Source organism: Anomaloglossus baeobatrachus, chromosome 3 (genome assembly GCF_048569485.1).
Source record: "Anomaloglossus baeobatrachus isolate aAnoBae1 chromosome 3, aAnoBae1.hap1, whole genome shotgun sequence".
NCBI lineage: Eukaryota > Metazoa > Chordata > Amphibia > Anura > Aromobatidae > Anomaloglossus > Anomaloglossus baeobatrachus.
In genome coordinates, this window is record NC_134355.1 from 418,871,670 (window position 1) to 418,891,924 (window position 20,255).

General features: G+C 42.1%; 1 protein-coding gene across 2 annotated transcripts in view; it reads right to left on the reverse strand.

Moving 5' to 3' along the window:
* Positions 1–20,255, reverse strand: part of MYOM2 (myomesin 2) — a 252,158-nt gene that overhangs the window by 141,838 nt on the left and 90,065 nt on the right. For both annotated transcript variants that reach the window (XM_075340317.1, XM_075340316.1), the window contains 6 exons: positions 18,613–18,754; positions 17,161–17,360; positions 12,048–12,101; positions 8,918–9,045; positions 6,367–6,550; positions 4,495–4,669 (listed from right to left, as the gene is read on the reverse strand). In XM_075340317.1, the coding sequence (XP_075196432.1) occupies positions 4,495–4,669; positions 6,367–6,550; positions 8,918–9,045; positions 12,048–12,101; positions 17,161–17,360; positions 18,613–18,754 (883 nt within the window). The remainder of the gene's footprint in view (positions 1–4,494; positions 4,670–6,366; positions 6,551–8,917; positions 9,046–12,047; positions 12,102–17,160; positions 17,361–18,612; positions 18,755–20,255) is intronic.

Consider the following 20,255-nt stretch of genomic DNA (forward strand, 5'->3'; position numbering starts at 1 on the left):
GCTCAGGTAAAACTGATAGCTGGGGGCGTAACCCTCAACTCTCTGCTTTGCCTTGGCTGGTTATCAAAATTTGAGGGGATACCACAACATTATTTAAAATTATTTATTTTGGATAACCAGCCAAGGTAAAGCAAACAGCTGAGGGCTGGTATTATGAGGCGAAGAAAGCTCATGGTTATTTGGCCGCTCCCAGCCTAAAAATAGCAGCCCACAGGCACCACAGAAGTGGCACATCCATTAGTTGCAGCAATTCTGGCGCTTTGTCTGACTCTTCCAGATTACCTTGGTGTGTTGTCAATCGATGTAATACTTGTGAGGTTGATGTCAGCTGTGAATTGACATCTGAAATTAAGCCGAGGGATCACTTATCAGACACCTTCATTACTTACCCGACAATTAAAGAGTTAAACACACAGACACAGGGAACAAAAAGTTTATTTACATTAAAGACACACATGCTCGCCATCCCCAATTTATTACTTCAAAATAAATCCTGGAAGTTCTGACATAATCCAAAGAGTAATGTCCCACAGGGTCCATTGATGCCTATGAACCTTTGTTCTGAGAACCTTCTCAGAATAATTTAACATAAGTCACTGCAGTGACTTCTGGAGTCTCGTTTTAAAAACCTTCTCAAAATGAGGCTCCACAGGTCCCTACTGTACAGCTGTATGTATAGAATTTCTCACGCTAGTGAGAAACTCTGTACCTGCAGCTGCCCGCCAATGACCTATGGAGCATCGTTCTGAGAAAGTTCTCAGAACCAATAGCAAAGGCTGGAAGACAAGAAACACAAATAGGGTCTCATCTAAGTGAGGACAAGAAGGAACAATCACAGGTACTACTTACCTTGGAGGGTTGTGTGAGTCCCAACCAACTGATGATGCATATAAGGCAAGGCTGCCGCAGCCCCATTTAAAACCAGAGGTAAAAAAGGTGATGAAAGTGTTAAAAACCTCACTGCCATGTAAAAAAATAATCCAAGTAAATGCAGAAAGTGATTTATTGTGAACTCATTTTCAGAGATCCCATCTCATTCATCAAACACATCATATCACATGATGTGTCTGATGAAAGAGATGGAATTTCTAAAGACATGTTCACAATAAATCACTTTCTGGCTTTACCTTGATTGTCTCCTTATATGGTAGTGAGGCTTTTAATCCTTTCATCGCCTTTTTTACTACAAAGTTCTCAGAACAAAGCTCCATAGGAATCGATGGGCATAGTGGAACGTTACTTTTTAGATTACAGTGCCTACAAGTAGTATTCAACCCCCTGCAGATTTAGCAGGTTTGATAAGATGCAAATAAGTTAGAACCTGCAAACTTCAAACAAGAGCAGGATTTATTAACAGATGCATAAATCTTACAAACCAACAAGTTATGTTGCTCAGTTAAATTTTAATAAATTTTCAACATAAAAGTGTGGGTCAATTATTATTCAACCCCTAGGTTTAATATTTTGTGGAATAACCCTTGTTTGCAATTACAGCTAATAATCGTCTTTTATAAGACCTGATCAGGCCGGCACAAGTCTCTGGAGTTATCTTGGCCCACTCCTCCATGCAGATCTTCTCCAAGTTATCTAGGTTCTTTGGGTGTCTCATGTGGACTTTAATCTTGAGCTCCTTCCACAAGTTTTCAATTGGGCTAAGGTCAGGAGACTGACTAGGCCACTGCAACACCTTGATTTTTTCCCTCTTGAACCAGGCCTTGGTTTTCTTGGCTGTGTGCTTTGGGTCGTTGTCTTGTTGGAAGATGAAATGACGATCCATCTTAAGATCCTTGATGGAGGAGCGGAGGTTCTTGGCCAAAATCTCCAGGTAGGCCGTGCTATCCATCTTCCCATGGATGCGGACCAGATGGCCAGGCCCCTTGGCTGAGAAACAGCCCCACAGCATGATGCTGCCACCACCATGCTTGACTGTAGGGATGGTATTCTTGGGGTCGTATGCAGTGCCATCCAGTCTCCAAACGTCACGTGTGTGGTTGGCACCAAAGATCTCGATCTTGGTCTCATCAGACCAGAGAACCTTGAACCAGTCTGTCTCAGAGTCCTCCAAGTGATCATGAGCAAATTGTAGACGAGCCTTGACATGACGCTTTGAAAGTAAAGGTACCTTACGGGCTCGTCTGGAACGGAGACCATTGCGGTGGAGTACGTTACTTATGGTATTGACTGAAACCAATGTCCCCACTGCCATGAGATATTCCCGGAGCTCCTTCCTTGTTGTCCTTGGGTTAGCCTTGACTCTTCGGACAAGCCTGGCCTCGGCACGGGTTGAAACTTTCAAAGGCTGTCCAGGCCGTGGAAGGCTAACAGTAGTTCCATAAGCCTTCCACTTCCGGATGATGCTCCCAACAGTGGAGACAGGTAGGCCCAACTCCTTGGAAAGGGTTTTGAACCCCTTGCCAGCCTTGTGACCCTCCACGATCTTGTCTCTGATGGCCTTAGAATGCTCCTTTGTCTTTCCCATGTTGACCAAGTATGAGTGCTGTTCACAAGTTTGGGGAGGGTCTTAGTTAGTCAGAAAAGGCTGGAAAAAGAGATAATTAATCCAAACAAGTGAAGCTCATTGTTCTTTGTGCCTGAAATACTTCTTAATACTTTAGGGGAACCAAACAGTATTCTTGTGGTTTGAGGGGTTGAATAATAAATGACCCTCTGAATAAACTTTTCACAATTTAAAAAAAAAATAAAAAAAGAAATAACATTCTTTTTTGCTGCAGTGCATTTCACACTTCCAGGCTGATCTACAGTCCAAATGTCACAATGCCAAGTTAATTCCGAATGTGTAAACCTGCTAAATCTGCAGGGGGTTGAATACTACTTGTAGGCACTGTATGTTGGAACTTCCAGAATTTATTTTGAAGTAATAAATTGGTGACCAAGAGTTTGTGGAGAGTGTTTATCCAAATTAACTTTTTTTTCCCTGTGTCTATGTCTTCTTCAACTTTATACTTGCTGGGTAAGTATTGGAGGTGTCTGATAGATGCCTCTCCATTACTAACCCATGGGCTTGATGTCACCTGACAATTCACAGCTGACATAAACCCCACAAGTATTACCGTGATTACCAATGCTTCAGGGCACTTATGAATAGGTGGTTAAAACATCAGAACTGGCGCATCTAATGGATGTGCCACTTTTGGGGCAGCTGCAAGCTGCTATTTTTAGGCTGGGAAGTGCAAAATAACCATTAGTCTTCCCAGCTATCTGCTTAATCTTGGCTAGTTATCAAAAATAAGGCAGCGCACACACCATTTTTTAAATTATTTAAATAAATAAATTGAAAAAACGCTGTGAGATTCCCTATATTTTTGATAACCAGTCAAGGTAAAGATGACAGCTGAGGGTTGCAGCCCTCAGCTGTCTGTTTTACCTGACCTGGTAAACAAAAATAAGAGTCATTTTTAAAAAAAAATGTGTTCCATATCCACATTTGCAGGGTTAATTGCCCCCTTTTTGGGAAGTTTTGCACCACCTAGCCCTTGCTATGACCATTTTACAGCCATTTTACAGCACAACAGTTTGGTCCCCATTGACTTATATGGAGTTTGGGGTTTGGGGTCAAGTACGGGTCCTGAGCCAAACTTTTAACTAAAGTCCGGCTAAACCCAGCGAACTCGAATTTCCACAGGTCCACTCATCCAGAACCAAGAACCATTAGTCAATTGTTTGATCCATTAACGGTAATCTGTCAACAGGTTTTTACTATTTAATGTATAGGCAGCATAATACTGTGGCAGAGAGCTGATTACAGGGATGTGTAACTTGCTCAGCAGTTTCCTGTAGTTTCTATACAATCAGTGTTTTATAAGAAGGTGGATTATTCCTTCAGGGCTAGGTGTGTGCAAGGCAGTCCTGTTAATGTGTGTAACCCCACCCACACCACTGATTGGCAGCTTTCTGCCAATGTACAGTGTATACAGGAAGCTACCAATCAGGGTCGTGGGTGGGGATGTACACAGCACAGCATTCATAGCACTCCTATATCTACAGCATAGAAAACAGGGATTTTATCAAAACTGCACCAAATAATTAGTAAGTGATACAACACTATAATCTAGCTCCCTGCCACTACATTGTTAATCCATGGGAAATTGAAACTATTATTGACTATGTCAACTAAGGCTGGGTAGGTGTTCATGGTTGGCGCCTCTCCGTCCCTCTCCAGTTGATTAACAGGTTTCCTCCTATGTCCACACAGGAGGAGAATCCAGGCCAGAGACTGAATCAGACTGGTCACGTCTCTCTTTAGAATCCCTGGTAGGTTTTTCAATCTATGTTTTCTCTGAAACATTACAGCATTTGAGTAAAACATACATAACTGCAATAGTGCAGTCAGGCTCTGATCCATTCTGCCCTTGGTTTGGGCTACAAGAATCTAATAACAAGTTCCCTTTAGTTCAAAATGAAGAATAAAAATAATCAAAAGAAAATTTTTTTTTTTGTTAAGTAACAAACATACTAAATAAATAAGAAGTTTACCTGTTATAATTAATTGGTTTGTGATTGCAATGATCCCAATGATTAGAGCCCACCACAGATGAGTCTATATAGTACCCGAGTAATTCTTCCTCTACCTTAGGTTTATCAAACTGTACAACAACTGATGTTCTAGTGTTTCTAGTTGCCAATATACGACCAGGAGCAGATGGCACAGCTTTAAAGAAAAAGACAAGCATATAAATCTGGAGTAAATAAACCAGAGCACATAACAATGCCAGCCAAATAAATCATGAACTAAGAGTGTTAAAGCCCTTTATGTATACATGTTAAATAACTCATTTACTTACAGTCATGGCCAAAAGTGTTGGCACCCTTGAAGTTTTTCCAGACAATGAATTTTTTCTCACAGAAAATTATTGCAATTACATGTTTTGCTACAAACATGTTTATTTCCTTTGTGTGAATGACATGAAAAAAAAAATCAGAGAAAAAAGGCAAATTGAAAATAATTTAATACAAAACCCCAAAAATAGGCTGGCAAAATTGTTGGAACCTTTTTCAAAATTGTCGGGGAAACTGCTTTGTTCCAACCATGTGATGCTTGTTCAAGCTCATCTGTGCCAAATAACCAGTGTGGGCAATATGAAAATCACACTTGAGACCAGATAAAATGCGGAGAATTTCACTCAATCTTTGCATTGTGTGTCTGCATGTGCCACACTAAGCATGGAAAAAAGAAAGAGGGAAAGAGAACTGTCTGAAGACTTGAGAACCAAAATTGTTGAAAAACGTCACCAGTCTCAAGGTAGGACACTGTAGATACTCTCCCTGTATGTAGACGACAAAGCAAAATTGATGAACGGTTGCAATGCAGGATAGTCCAGATGGTGGATATCCAGCCCCAATCAAGTTCCAAAGAAATTAAAGCTGTCCTGCAGGCTCAGGGTGCATCAGTGTCAGTGCAAACTATCCATAGAACTTTGAATTAAATGAAACGCTATGGCAGGAGAACCAGGAGGACCGCATTGCTGACATAGAGACATAAAAAAGCTAGACTGCAGTTTATCAAAATGTACGTATGTAAGCCAAAATCCTTCTCGGAACTCATCTTGTGGACAGATGAGATCAAGATAGAGCTTTTAACAAAGGATTTTGGATCTCAATATAGTGTCAGAAAGCTGGGTTTGCTTCCTAGGTCATGGGTCTTCCAGCAATGACTCCAAATATATTTCAAGAAGCCCCCAGAAATGGATGGAAACAAAGTGCTGGAGAGTTCTGAAGTGGCCAGTAATGAGTCTGGTTCTTAATCCCATTGAACACCTCTGGAGAGATCTTAAAATTGCTGTTGGCAGAAGGCACCCTTCAATTATGAGAAACCTGAGCAGTTTGCAAAAGAAAAGTGACCCAAAATTCCAGTTCAGAGGTGTATGAAGGTTGTTGATGGTTATAGGAAGCGATACATTGCAGATATTTATTCCAAACTGGGGTGCAACTAAATATTAAGTTGAGGGTGCCAACATTTTTGGTCAGCCCATTTTGGGAGTTTTCCTTTTTTTCCCCTCTGTTTTTTTTTGGTTTGTTGTAATACACACAACGGAAATGAAAACGTATAATTGCAATAATTTTCTGGATGAAATACTTAATTTTCTGGAACAATTTCCAGGGTGCCAAAACTTTCGGCCATGACTGTATATACAGATGTAGCAGGGCTGTTTTTTTATTTAAGTTTTTAAGTTTTACATAATAATAACTTTCTAAGGGAACATTACTGAATAGATTTATCTATGGTCCTATAGAAGAAAAAAATACAATAATCCTCTGATAAATCTGTATGTGCATATATTGCTGCAATGTACACTAATGTGATATTAATAAAACAACAGTCTCATCATTAAAAATGAGTTCTTTTACCCAGACGCTCCGACGCTTGTATTGGAGGAGTCACTTCAGAGGGCTCGCTGACACCATGTTTGTTGACAGAAATAACTCTGAAATTGTATGATTTCCCTTCCACTAAATCAAACACTGCATAGCGTGGCGAGCGCACTGGGATCTGTGAGTTGACTCTCTGCCAGCTCCCACTGCCAACCATTGTCTGTGAAAAAGCAAAAAAACGATTCACTGTGGCCAGACATTAGATACAGAGAACTGGATACATTTTATTGAACCTTCGTCATTGTCTTTATACATAACACAAATAGTCACCAAACTGCATAAATCTATAGTACAAGACAAGTACTTCTTTTTCATTTATGAGATGGATTTCCCCATGGCCAAGTTTTCTTTATGTTTTTACTGTTGATGTTTATTAAAATATGTGGGGAAAAAACCCTACAATTTTAACACTTGCAACTAATGCGGGCTTTACACGAGACGACTGATCGTGCGATGCATCGTCGGGGTCACAGTTTTCATGACGCACATCTGGCATCGTACACGATGTCGTCTCGTGTGACACCTCCTAGCGACGCAGTATCGCTCACAAATCGTGAGTCGTGTACTCGTCGCTAGGTTTCATAAAATTGTTTAATTAAAATGGCAGCGGTTGTTCATCGTTTCCGTAGCATCACACGTTGCTCCGTGTGAGACCACGGGAATGATCAACATCGCTTACCTGCATCCTGCGGCTCCCGCTGGCTATGTGGAAGGAAGGAGGTGGGCGGGATGTTTACATCCCGCTCATCTCCGCCCCTCCGCTTCTATTGGCCGGCTTCCGTGTGACGTCTCTGTGACGCTGAACGTCCCTCCCACTCCAGGAAGTGGACGTTCGTCGCCCACAGCAAGGTCGTCCGGAAGGTAAGTGTGTGTGACGGGGGTTAAACGAGTTTGTGCGACACGAGCAGCGATTTGCCCATGATGCACAAACGATGGGGGTGGGTATGATCGATCGTGAAATTGCACGATCGGTCATCTCGTGTAAAGCAGGCATAAGTCCAATATTATATTTCTGCTCAGTAGTCTCATTATCATCGCAGACAGGATAACAATCGGAGATAATACCTCTATTTGGATAACATAGGATACCCCATTCACAATAGGTGATTGTAATAGTTCACCTCTTCCTCCTCTCTGCACAATGATCTCTGCATAGATCACACAACATATCTAGATATCAATGGGGAGAATTTACCATCCATTTTGTACTAGTTTTATGTCCGCAAAAAGTTGGCAAATTTGACGTAATTGGCAATTGTACCAAAGTTTATCAACTATTTGTCCTTATTCAACCCCACTATATTTCTTTAAAAAAAGGAGGAGGTTTACAAAAGTGGCAGAGTTGTACATTGTATCATACAGTATATATATATACAGCTTTGGCAAAAATTAAGAGACTACTGCAACATTTTCAGTCTTTCTGATTTTTCTCTTTATAGGTATATCTTTGAGTAAAATGTAAATTGTTCTTCTATTCTATAAACTGCTGACAACGTCTCCGAATTTCCAAGCAATAAATTTTGTATTTAAGTTCTGATAATGACAAATGGTCAAAATAACAAAAAACTACATTGCTTTAAAACCTCAAATAATGCAAAGAAAACAAGTTCATAATCATTTAGATACAACAATTCTAATGTTTTACCTCAGGAAGAGTTCAGAAATCAATATTTTGTGGAATAACCATGATTTATAATCACAGCTTTCATGCGTCTTGGCATGCTTTCCACCAGTCTTTCACACTGCTATTAGATGCCTACCCCGCAGGGACAGCTCTCTTATAGCGCTACTACCCAGGAACAGCTCTCTTAAAACCCTCCTACTCGATGACAACTGTTGTATAGCCATACAACCCAGGGACAGCTGTCATATACCCTTACACCCAGAAACAGCTGTTGAATAGCCCTGCTACCCAGGGAGCTCTCTTATAGCCCTACTGCTCAGAGACAGCTGTGGTACAGCCCTACTACCCAGCTTTTGTGTATCCCTACTAGCCATGGACAGCTTTCATACAGCCCCTGGCTAGTTTGTGCATGGCAGTTCATGCTCGTACAATGTTGCATGGAGAGCTGCATGAGCCCTGAAAAGTTACCCTTGGTAGAAATGATTTTGACAGCCCTGATCTAAATAAATGATAGCACAGGCACTTGTTGCCCCTTTGGTATTTCTTTTAAATCTCTCTCCCCTTCCTCTCACTTCGTTGATAATTCTGTGTTTACAAAATTCTGAAAGGAGTGAGGAAAGTTGCATTGAATTATTTGGTCATACCAAGGTGCACCAAGTGACAGCCATTTTGTACTGACAGACTTCCATTAAATATTGAATTTCTGCCAATGAATGTTAAACGAAGATCTTCGAAAATATTTGTATGCTAAAAGTCTCTAAGTCCCTTACAGCTTTTCATCACGGAAATAAGGTAAATACATTTACTATTGTTATAAGATCTTAAAATATCAATAATTGTAGCAGATCTCTAAAAATATAGTAGTGGAATATAGCTATTCTTTACTATCATGCAATCATTTACCTTCTCAATGTAGTAAACAAGTGGATCTCTGCCACGAGGAACAGGTGGATCCCAACTGAGAACAACATATGTTTTGCTTGATTCCAGTGCCTGGACATTGGTAGGTGCTCCCGGAATTTTAACATCACCTAAATGAAAACCATATTTGAAAAGAACATAATTTGTACTTAAAGATAACCTGTGAGCCAATACATGCTGTGTTGATGGAAACCAGGGTTTGGCAGTGCTAGACTAGTTTTGTCTCTCCTTTTATTCCCCATCAGGCACATCAACTATGTTTTCTCAGAAACTGTTGAGTGTTTGAGAGAAAAACATACCTGGCTGTAATCGTGCAGTGAGGCTCCTTATTACGCTGGCCGTGGTTTGGGCAGAACGAATCAACCACTTACTTTATACTTTCTTAGCATTTTTTGCATTGTGTAATCTTTTTACAGAAGCATACCATTCTCCATGAGCCACAGCTTCCTTCTAACCAGTGGGCAGTGTGCTCCTAAAGATTGACAGATCAGAGCAACGGATTGTATATGCTGCTGGTCCTAGCTGCGCGCTCTCCCATTACATAAGCAGATACAGATTTGTGGAAGGCCCCTTCACATTGCAGACTACATCTGAGTGTCCGCCTACAGAAAAGTATATACGCCTGAAAATGGTGCAAGACACAGCACACAGTGACTCTATCTGCTCCATTATAGTCAATGGCCCCATTGGCGAATGCATCCGAAACCCGTTTTGCAGGGGGGGTTCAGACGGAAGCTCCGACAGGACCAGTGAACGTAGGACATAACGCAATGTTAAAGCAGCCTTAGTAATGACCTGTACACTATATATATTAAAATCTCTCTGTTTCTGAGAATGCAAAGGATTTTTAACACTAGAACTTCTGAGGTAGTCATTTTGACTACTTCGCACTATGTAGTTCTATTAGGTGTCAAAAGTCCAGTAGTTCTAGTGTTAATCCTCTTTGCTTTTTTTCCAATTTAAGAAGTTCAAAAATAGTTCAAGCTTTTCTGCTATTTTCTATAATTTCTTAGACTTTTTTCCATTTTTGGTAATAGTACCTGAAGGATCTGAAATGTGTTATGTCAATGATATCAATTACCTAGTGTGAATAGTATCAGTGACAATGTAAATTACATCATTTCCACAGTATGAATAATATCAGTGACATAATGTCAATGACATCAATTTCTTAAATTACTTTAATATGATTTTGATACCATCGCAAACTCAACTATAATTGAGAGTTCCTTGAGACCCACCTGACATTATCTGATAATCATAATATTAAAATGCAAGCCTGCAAGGGCAGAGCCCTCTCCCCTCTGTATCGATCTGTCATTCTTAGTTTGTTTTCTGTAATTTATATCTGTATTTTCCATGTAACCCCTTCTTATGTACAGTACTGTGGAATCAATGGTGCTATATAGGTAAATAATAATAATAAACATTATAATGTAACCTATAGGGAGTATATCATGCTTTAGATGAAAACAAAACCTACATGAAGCCTATTCAAATCAATACACATTGGTAGTAGGGAGCAATCTTTTAAATAACTCGTAAAGGGAACCTGACACATCCAAAAGCACAATTTATCTGCACATAGAGGGGTAATCTAAAAGAAAATAGCATTTAAATCATGATTAGCCACTTTACTGGAGCAGCAGCTACAGGGAGAAAATGAAGTTTCATTTTCCCTGCAGCCACAGTTGCAAACTATCCAAAACTTTCTGGACAGTCCGTAAAAATAGGGCACTTTTTTCCCCTGTCCATAAGAAATGTGATGTGTCAATGAATTGTGGAGCTGGGAAGACTTGTACAGATTTTTATGACTGCATTTATCACCCTCTTACAGTTCCCAGTAAAGATGGCTAATGTCTTCATATAGGATTTATGGCCTGTAGACCTGTATCACTTATAGTCTTATTAATTTATTATGGTCATCTAATGTGTTGGTAAAAAAGTTATTTGTACATGATTTTTTTAGAAGCTCTACAGCAGGGGTCCCCAACCTGTAGCTCGGGAGCCACATGTGGCTCAGGGGCCCATGATGTGTGCCTCGCAGCTGTCTGACAGCTTAGTGCCTTATTACCATGTCTAGCAAATGACTATGAAGAGCAGATCTTCAGATGGTGGCTTTTGTGAGTAGCCGCACACAAAAGAACAGATCTGGATGGGTATAATCTAGGAATCTCTCGATCTCTGTATACTACCTCATTGTGATTTCTGTGGAAAGGTTTTGGCTTTCAATATACTGGTAATGATGGTTTTGGATGTCACTACTGTGAGTGGTGTGAGCTAGGTGTGGCTTGCGACCTTCTCTTAGAGAGTATTGTGGCTCTCAAGTTTTGAAAGGCTGGGGACCTCTACTCTACAAAAAAAAAAATAAATAAATAAAGTTGTCAACCCTGCCAGAAGCCACTCACTTCCAGTCATCGGAAGGTGCAGGGTGTGGTTACAGTTACCATACACTATAATGTGCGTGTGCTGTAATCACTCTCCGGAACATTGATTGACAGCCTACTCTGCACACAGACACTGAACATATGCTGAAGAGCAGGTTGTCAATCATAATGACAGCCACACTCACTGTAACCATTGATTGTACTGCCCCGAGCTGCTACTCTCTCACTTCCTCCAGATGTATGTAATTTGCCCAAAGTTGGGGACAGTAACTTGGCCGCCTATTGGCCATAGAGAATGAGTGATAAAACAACGCCACTTGATCCTGGGAGAAGCAGTGCCAACAACGTGAGAACAACGCCGACACCGGAGGTGAGTATAAGTGTTCTTATTTTTCTGGGGGCAAACATAGGTGTTTTGAGAAGGCGTTGTCCGAGTAGTGGTAACCCCTTTTACATGCTTTAACAGGTTATGGGTGAATTCTCACAGTGCATATTTTATTGCCGAAATGTCTTCTACGAGATATCAGTTCCAATCATCTCAATAGGGTTGTTTTTAGATGAAGCAAATGCAATGTGGGAATAGATCATGAGGCCCAATAACCTTTAATGCTATATATTGACGCACATAGGAAGCTACTGCTGTCTATCTCACACTGTTTCATGTAAAAGAAAAATGAACATCACATTATTCTGATTCTTGATTCAGATTATTAAGGTTATTATACCTTCTAGGTCATCCTGACAGATGACAATGCTTCGCCCTCCATCCAGATGGATTGCTGTAAAGACAGAATAATTTACATCACATTATACACAGTCACAGTTTTATATTGTTAGTTTTATGATGGGTATATTGTTTTGACTGTGTATGAAAGACTTTTTAGTTTTACATTTTTATGTTACATAGTCTATGTTTTGTGTGTTATTTAAATAAGTCTCGAGCTAAAATTGAATTTTAGTAGAATAAAGAACAAAGCTTTCTGTGTTCTTGCCTTTAGATAGAGCCCTTTGATTTATTGACATAAAGGTAGAACAAGGCTTTTTTATGTTCTACTGTGGTGGAATATACTCTGACATCTGTTTTTAGATTTTAGTCTTGTGGGAGCCATGTTCAATATATTTTTCATCTTTCTGCAGTAAGTGGTAATAAAGCAGTATATTGATTAAATGTTCAATATGGCACAAGGATTTAAACACATAAATATGCATAGGTGTTTAGAAGACAGAATCTAATGATAATCTGGATTTATTTTTTACAAAATTTATAATACCTATAAGCTTCACTTAAAAATGTATAATTATAGTGTATTCTGTCCATCTATCTACAATCACTTTTTTGTTACCCGTCAGAAGGCGCTCATGTAAGTTAATGTTATCCAAGCCCTTTGATTGCATCTGTACGGGGACATCTCAGCCAACTACCTCTGCACTCCATACAGATGAGAGAAATGGAAGATAATGGGGCAGATAAGACCTATATGTCCAGTCAGAGGCATAGCTAGGGGTTCAGCTCAAGGGGCAAAACATCTGAGTGGCCCCCAATCACATAACCCTGATTACAACTAAAGGCTGCTTTACATTCAGCATCATTGCTAGCGATGTCGCTCGTGAAAGCACCCGGCCCTGTCATTTGTGCGTCACGAGCAAATCGCTGCCTGTGGCGGACAAAATAGCTAGTACCCGTCACACATACTTACCTTCCTAGCAACGTCGCTGTGGGTGGCGAACAACCTCTTTGATAAGGGGGAGGTTTGTTCGCCGTCACAGCGACGTCACACAGCAGCCCGCTAATAGAAGCGGAGGGGTGGAGACCAGCCGCATTAATGACATGCCCTCGTTGCCGGCAGGACGCAGGTATGTTGTTGTTCGTCGTTCCTGCGGTGTCATACATAGCGATGTGTGCTGCCTCAGGAACGATGAACAACCTGCGTCCTGCAACAGCAACGATATTTGGGATATGAACGACGTGTCAACGATCAACGATTAGGTGAGTATTTTTGATCATTAACAGACGCTCGTAGCTGTCACACGCAATGACGTCCCTTACGAGAACGGATGTGTGTCACGAATTCCATGACCCCAACGACATCTCGTTAGCGATGTCGTTGCATTTTAAGCCCCATTAAGTGTGGCGCAGCCTATCCATAAATATAGGAGAATCTTAGCAGATGAGCACACTGTTACTGAAAATCATTATACATAGATTAACACTAGTGATGGCCGAATAGTAACTATTTATGTTTAGATTAATTATACCGAATCCCAAAATCCCAAACTATTCCAAAATTCATCATGAATAACGAACCTAATGCAAGTCAATGAGGAACCCGAGCATGTTTCTTGTCGTGGCGAATACTGGACTAGAACTCAGTATTAGCTAAGCATTATCCAAAAGCGAATACCGTATTTTTCAGACTATAAGACGCACTTTTTTCCCCCAAATGTTGGGGGAAAGTCGGGGGTGCGTCTTATAGTCTGAATGTAGGGCGGGGAATGAGGGTGCTGTGGTGGAGCGGGTCATTGGGGGCATGAGCAGGTTGCAGCAGCCTGCCATGACCACGTGGGCCCGCTCATTTCAAATGCACGCCCATCCTCCCGCCCATCTCTCAGCGCTGAAGTCGGCGCTGACAGGTGGGCGGGGTGATGGGCGGGAGATGCGCGCATAGTAAACAGCCGGCCCGCATGATCACCCCTGGCAACTACAGCCTGGTGTGATCATGTGCAGCTGTATTCACTGCTCCCCACGCATCATCATCAGCACGGGGTGCAGTGAATCAGTACACTCACCGACAACGATCCCTGCAGCACCGCGATCTCCTCCTGTCTGCCAGCCACGGCTGTGTGTGGAGACTAGCGGTGCTCACAGGGATGACGTCATCGCTGTGCGCACGTGTCCACACGTAGTCGCAGCCGACACAGACAGGAGGACATCACGATGCTGCAGGGAGTGTGGCCGGCTCCACACAAGTTAGCGGCGCTGCTGCTGGCACAGACGGGAGGAGGAGCAATGCTGCGTGGAGCAAGAAAAGGTGAGTATAAACGTTTATTTTTTGTGTGCCACTGGATGCGGCCATATAGCAGGATAGGGGTATATAGCAAGATGACGGCATATACCAGGATGGGGGTATATTATGAGCAGGATGGGAGTATATAGCAGGGTGGGGGTATATCGCAGGATAGGGGTATATAGCAGGATGATGGCATATAGCAGGATGGGGGTATATAGCAGGATGGGGGTATATAGCAGGGTGGGGGAATATAGCAGGATGGGAGTACATACCAGGATGGGGGTATATAGCAGGATGGGGGTATATAGCAGGATGGGGGTATATAGCAGGATGGGAGCACATACCAGAATGGGGGTATATACAGGGTGGGGGTATATAGCAGGATATGGCCATACACCAAGATGTGGTATATAGCAGGATGCGGCCATATGCCAGGATGGGGTATATAGCAAGATGCGGCCATATGCCAGGATGGGGTATATAGCAGGATGGGAGCACATACCAGGATGGCAGTATATAGCAGGATGGCAGTATATAGCAGGATGTGGGCTATACCAGGATGAGGCACATATATATACAAGGCAGGAGGATCATTACCAGGATAGGGTACCTGAGTTAGAGAATTTGGTGAGATTACCCCCATTAACAGTGTCAGCAGCAGATCCTCGCCCCATAACAATGTGTCATGACCACATTTTTTGCTTAAACTTTTATTTTCCTATTTTCCTCCTCTAAAACCAGGGTGCGTCTTATGGTCCGGTGCGTCTTATAGTCCGAAAAATACGGTCGCTACTATTTGACCATCACTAATTAACACCAATATTACTGCCATTCAGTGACCATATCATATAGTGGTAGATATCAGCCCTGCAGAACATATAATAGATATCACAATATCCTGAGTGCCCTATAATAACAATGCTTCTTAAGTGTCCACTTAACATTTAATAATGTCTCTTTATTCCCCTATATATGGTTCACCTCTGCGCAGTATGATTCCCTCCAAAGCTCCCACATACACAGAATGATAGATACACATCTCTCTATACACAGCATGATGAGCCCTACAGTAGCCCCCTCCCACTATATGATGGCCCCCAGTAGTCTCCCGCTGTATAAGTATAATGGTCCTCAGTAGCCTCCTCCACTGTATGGTGGCCCCCAGTTGCCTCCCCATTGTATCATGGCCCTCAGAAGCCCTCCACTGTATTATGGTCTGCAGTAGCCCCCAACTGAATGATGGCCTCCAGTAGCCCTACTCACGCTCTATAATGGCCCTCAGTATTCCCCCCCACTGTGTGGATGGCCTCAAGTATTTCCCCCACACTGTACTATGACCCCCAGTATCCCCTTACACTGTAATATGGCCCCCAGCATTTCACCCACACTGTAATATGAACCCACGTTTTTCTCATACTGTAATAAAGCTCCAAGCATTTCTGCCACACTGTAATATGGCCCCCAGTATTTCCCCCACACTGTAATATGTCCCCAGGTTTTTCTAACACGGTAATATAGCTTCCAGTATTTCACCCACACTGTATCATGGCCACCAGTATTTCACCACACTGTAATATGGCCCCCAAGTATTTTCCCCACACTGTAATATGTTCCCCAGTATTTTTCCCACACTTTATCATGGCCTCCAGTATTCCCCCTACACTGTAATATATCCCCTAATGTATCTCTCACACTGTAATATGACCCAAAGTTTTACTTACACTGTAATATAGCTGCCAGGATTTCCCCCACACTATAATATGGACCCCAGTATTTTCTCCACAGTGTATCATGGCCCCCAGTGTTCCCCCCTCTACCATGTAACATGGCCCCCAGTATGTACCCACACTGTATAATGGCTGGCAGTATCCCCACACTATATCATGGCCCCTAGGGCCCCCCCACATTTTCTTGTGGCCCCAGTAGCACCCCAACTGTATAATTGCCTCCAGCATTTCCCCCACACGGTATACTTCCCCCCAAACAAAAACATCTTATAATCACCTACCCATGGATCCTAAGGAGTCTACTAGCAAACAGGAGCAGCATAGTGATGTCATTGCTCTGGGGCAAGCAGAGTAATGACACCATCACGCCACTCTATGTCCACGCCTTGTCAGTGATTTTCCCTGCTATTCTGTAGGTGGAAGGCCTAAATTAACCTGCGGCCTATAGAACAGAGAGCGGTAGTGCAGGGAAATCATGTCTCTTTGATCTACCGCAAAGTTTAACTATATTGCGCATGGCCGTACAGTTTACAGTAGCGATAGCTCCAGGTGGGTCTCTGTGATCATGGGCCCCAAGGAGACCACACCCTCTGCCCTCCTGGCAGCTATGCTACTGTGTCCATTCATTTTTAGAGGATAAAAGGCAATGCTAGATCTGTCTGTCAAAGCCATCCTATACTCTCCCTAATGTAAATACATGAATATTCAGCTGAGTTGAAATATATAAATGTTGGGCACCAATAAGTTTGAAGAAGACATCAATTCAACAAACAGAATTTGTGTGCACTCCTATGGTGCATTTTTAGTTACATTTTACATTATGTATACCAAAGAAAGTAATGTTTGCTACAAAGCAGAAATTTTGCCTATTGAGCTTGATTGTGACTTATTCATTATAGGATTTGAAATCCGGAGATTTTAACACATAAGGCTTTCTAGCTAAGTGATATATTTTATCATGTGTGCTACTTTCTTGGATACACAACATCCTGCTGTGTCTTGGAAAGATTTCTTCTACATTATATACACCCACATATACCAATTAGACAAAAGAAAAAACATTAAATAATTCACAACTATTTAATGAGAATGTGTGCACCTACTTTGAAGTCGTGACAGATCAGCAGGGTCCAGAGCTGCAACAGCAATTGAGACCCTTGATGGCCTACTGATTCCAGCTTTATTAACTGCTCGAACATGGAAAATGTAAGATCGCCCTTCAAACAGGCCAGTCACAGGATATTTGCAAATTTTTACTGGAGAATCATTACACTGAATCCAGTTTTCTGTGCCAACTTCACATCTTTGAGGAAAAACAATAGTTATAATGCATATATCAGTTGGGGTACCTAATCACACTAAAGTGCAACCAATATTGTTTATATTGTATTCATTACCACAAACAATACAAACTGGACAGACTAAAGAAAAAAAATATTTAAAAATTAGTATACAAAATATAAAACTTTATCTTAAATGTATGCATTAAACCACATGAAAGTAATTAATAATACTTCATGTGTTAATAAAAAGAAGCCCAAGTCATGTAAATATGGATGTTTTTAGGCTATGTGCACGTTACATTTATTTTGCGTATTTTCATGAATTTTTCCTTACAGATTTTAATCAATACGGCAGGAAAAAAAGCATCTCAGCAAAGCCTTTCAGAATCGTGACTTGCTGTGCACATGCTACTTATTTTTTCCTTGCAGATTTTGTTGCCGAAAAAACAAGTAGTTTGTCCATTGTTTCTGTGTTTTTGTTCTGTGTTTCTATAATCCACTATAATGCTTTATCACTACAGGGGATTATAGTGAAGCACTTCACTTCACACACTGTGCTTATAGCATGGTGTGTGAGGATCTCTGTAGCTCATTAACCCAGGGTTGTCATGGTGATGATCCAGAGTTGTCATGGCAGTGATCGGGTCCCTGTGATCACATTACAGGGACCCGATATCCAGGGAGAAGTAAGCGATTGGACTCCTTGCCTAGTGAATACTGCCATTGCATTGATCGCAGTATTCAGGGGGTTAAACTACCAGGCAGTGAGAGTAGGGGGCACTGCTCTGGGCAGTGAGAGTCAGGGGCACCACTCCGGGCAGTGAGAGTCGGGTTCCTGCTGTAACATCAGCCAGAGATTCGGCACCGATCGCGGGGATACAATGCCTGAACCCCCTCGATCGCCATGTTTTTTCAGTTTCTTTTTTTTACTGCCAAAACATTCTTTTTATGTGCAGAAAAGAAGCACATAAAAAAGCAACATGTGCACATAGCCTTATTATGTACTTGCACATGATATAACAGAATATATGCAAAACACAAATAAATCTAGACCTCAGTTATAGATCGTGATGCTAAAGTCAATCCGCATGTCAATCCAAAATCAATACTGGAACTGCTACTAAAGCCAAAGGGTAAGCCCGGCACAAAAACAAAGTGGAGATTTTTTTTTTTCACTCCTGCTCCTTAAATAAATTTGATATTTCTCATCACTGGCGGAATCCAATATCATGGAATCAGGGTGTGAGCGCATGCCAATGCTTACATACTTACTTATCTACAAAGTATCCAATTACTGGTTCTTCGCTGGCTGTGTTCGGTGGCTTCCAAGAGACAATCACGTAATCCTTATTGGCATCATGGCATTCCACATCCATTGGAGCACCGGGTGCCCCAGCCACCAGGGCTGCCGCATCTGCAATCAAGGGATTTAAGTATTAGAAGAAGATTAAGTACAAACAAGTGTGCTGCATATTACTCAGTGAGCAATACCATTTACATATTAGTTATACTATTTTTTTTAATGTTAGCATTCTGCATTTCTTTAATTTAAAAGTATAAAGGAACCTGTCAGTTTTATGCTGCCCAAAGCACTATCACCATGATGGAGTCTTAAAGAAAGTATACTTTGAAGATCAGGCCGGGAACCATAGCCAGAGAGGAGACTAGTCCAGTGTACCCTTAAGGTGGCTTTACACACTGCAACGTCTCAAACGACATCGCTGTAACATCACCGGTTTTGTGACATAATAGCGACCTCCCCAGCGACATTGCAGTGTGTGAAACACATCAGCGACCTGGCCCCTGCTGTGTAGTTGCTGATCGCTACAAATCGTTCAGGACCATTCTTTGGTCCTTTGTTTCCCGCTGTGCAGCAAAGTCTCAGTGTGTAAAGGGGACTTAAAACACTGGAAACGAGTGATGTGTCACAATATCTGTCAATCACTATTCTCTGTCAGTCGGTCTCTCCCTCTCGGTCTCTATTCTCTCTCTGTCGGTCCGTCACTATATCTGTCCCTCTCTCACAGTCTGTCGGTCATTTTCCCCTCCTCTCTCATACTCACCGATCCCCGATCCCCGGAGCGGCGCTGCACGGTATTCACACTGCTGCAGCGGCTTTTCCTCTTTTGAAAAAGTCGGCCGCTCATTAAACAATTTCGTATTCCCTACTTTCCCCGCCCACAGGCGCCTATGATTGGTTGCAGTGAGACACGCCCCCACGCTGAGTGACAGGTGTCTCACTGCACCCAATCACAGCAGCCGGTGGGCGTGTCTATACTGTGCAGTGAAATAAATAATTAAATAATTAAAAAAAACGGCATGCAGTCCCCCCCAATTTTAATACCAGCCAGATAAAGCCATACGGCTGAAGGCTGGTATTCTCAGGATGGGGAGCTCCACGTTATGGGGAGCCCCCCAGCCTAACAATATCAGTCAGCAGCTGCCCAGAATTGCCGCATACATTATATGCGACAGTTCTGGGACTGTACCCAGCTCTTCCCGATTTGCCCTGGTGCGTTGGCAAATCGGGGTAATAAGGAGTTATTGGCAGCCCATAGCTGCCAATAAGTCCTAGATTAATCATGTCAGGCGTCTCCCCAAGATTACTTCCATGATTAATCTGTAAATTACAGTAAATAAACACGCACACCCGAAAAAATCCTTTATTAGAAATAAAAAACACAAACACATTCCCTCATCACCAATTTAATAAGCCCCAAAAAGCCCTCCTTGTCCGGCGTAATCCACGGACCTCCAGCGTCGCATCCAGCTGTGCTGCATGCAGGTGACAGGAGCAGCAGAACACACCGCCGCTCATGTCACCTCCACGCAGCTAATGAAGACAGCCGCGCGATCGGCTGAGCTGTCACTGAGGTTACCCGCTGTCACTGGATCCAGCGGTGGATGCAGCAGTG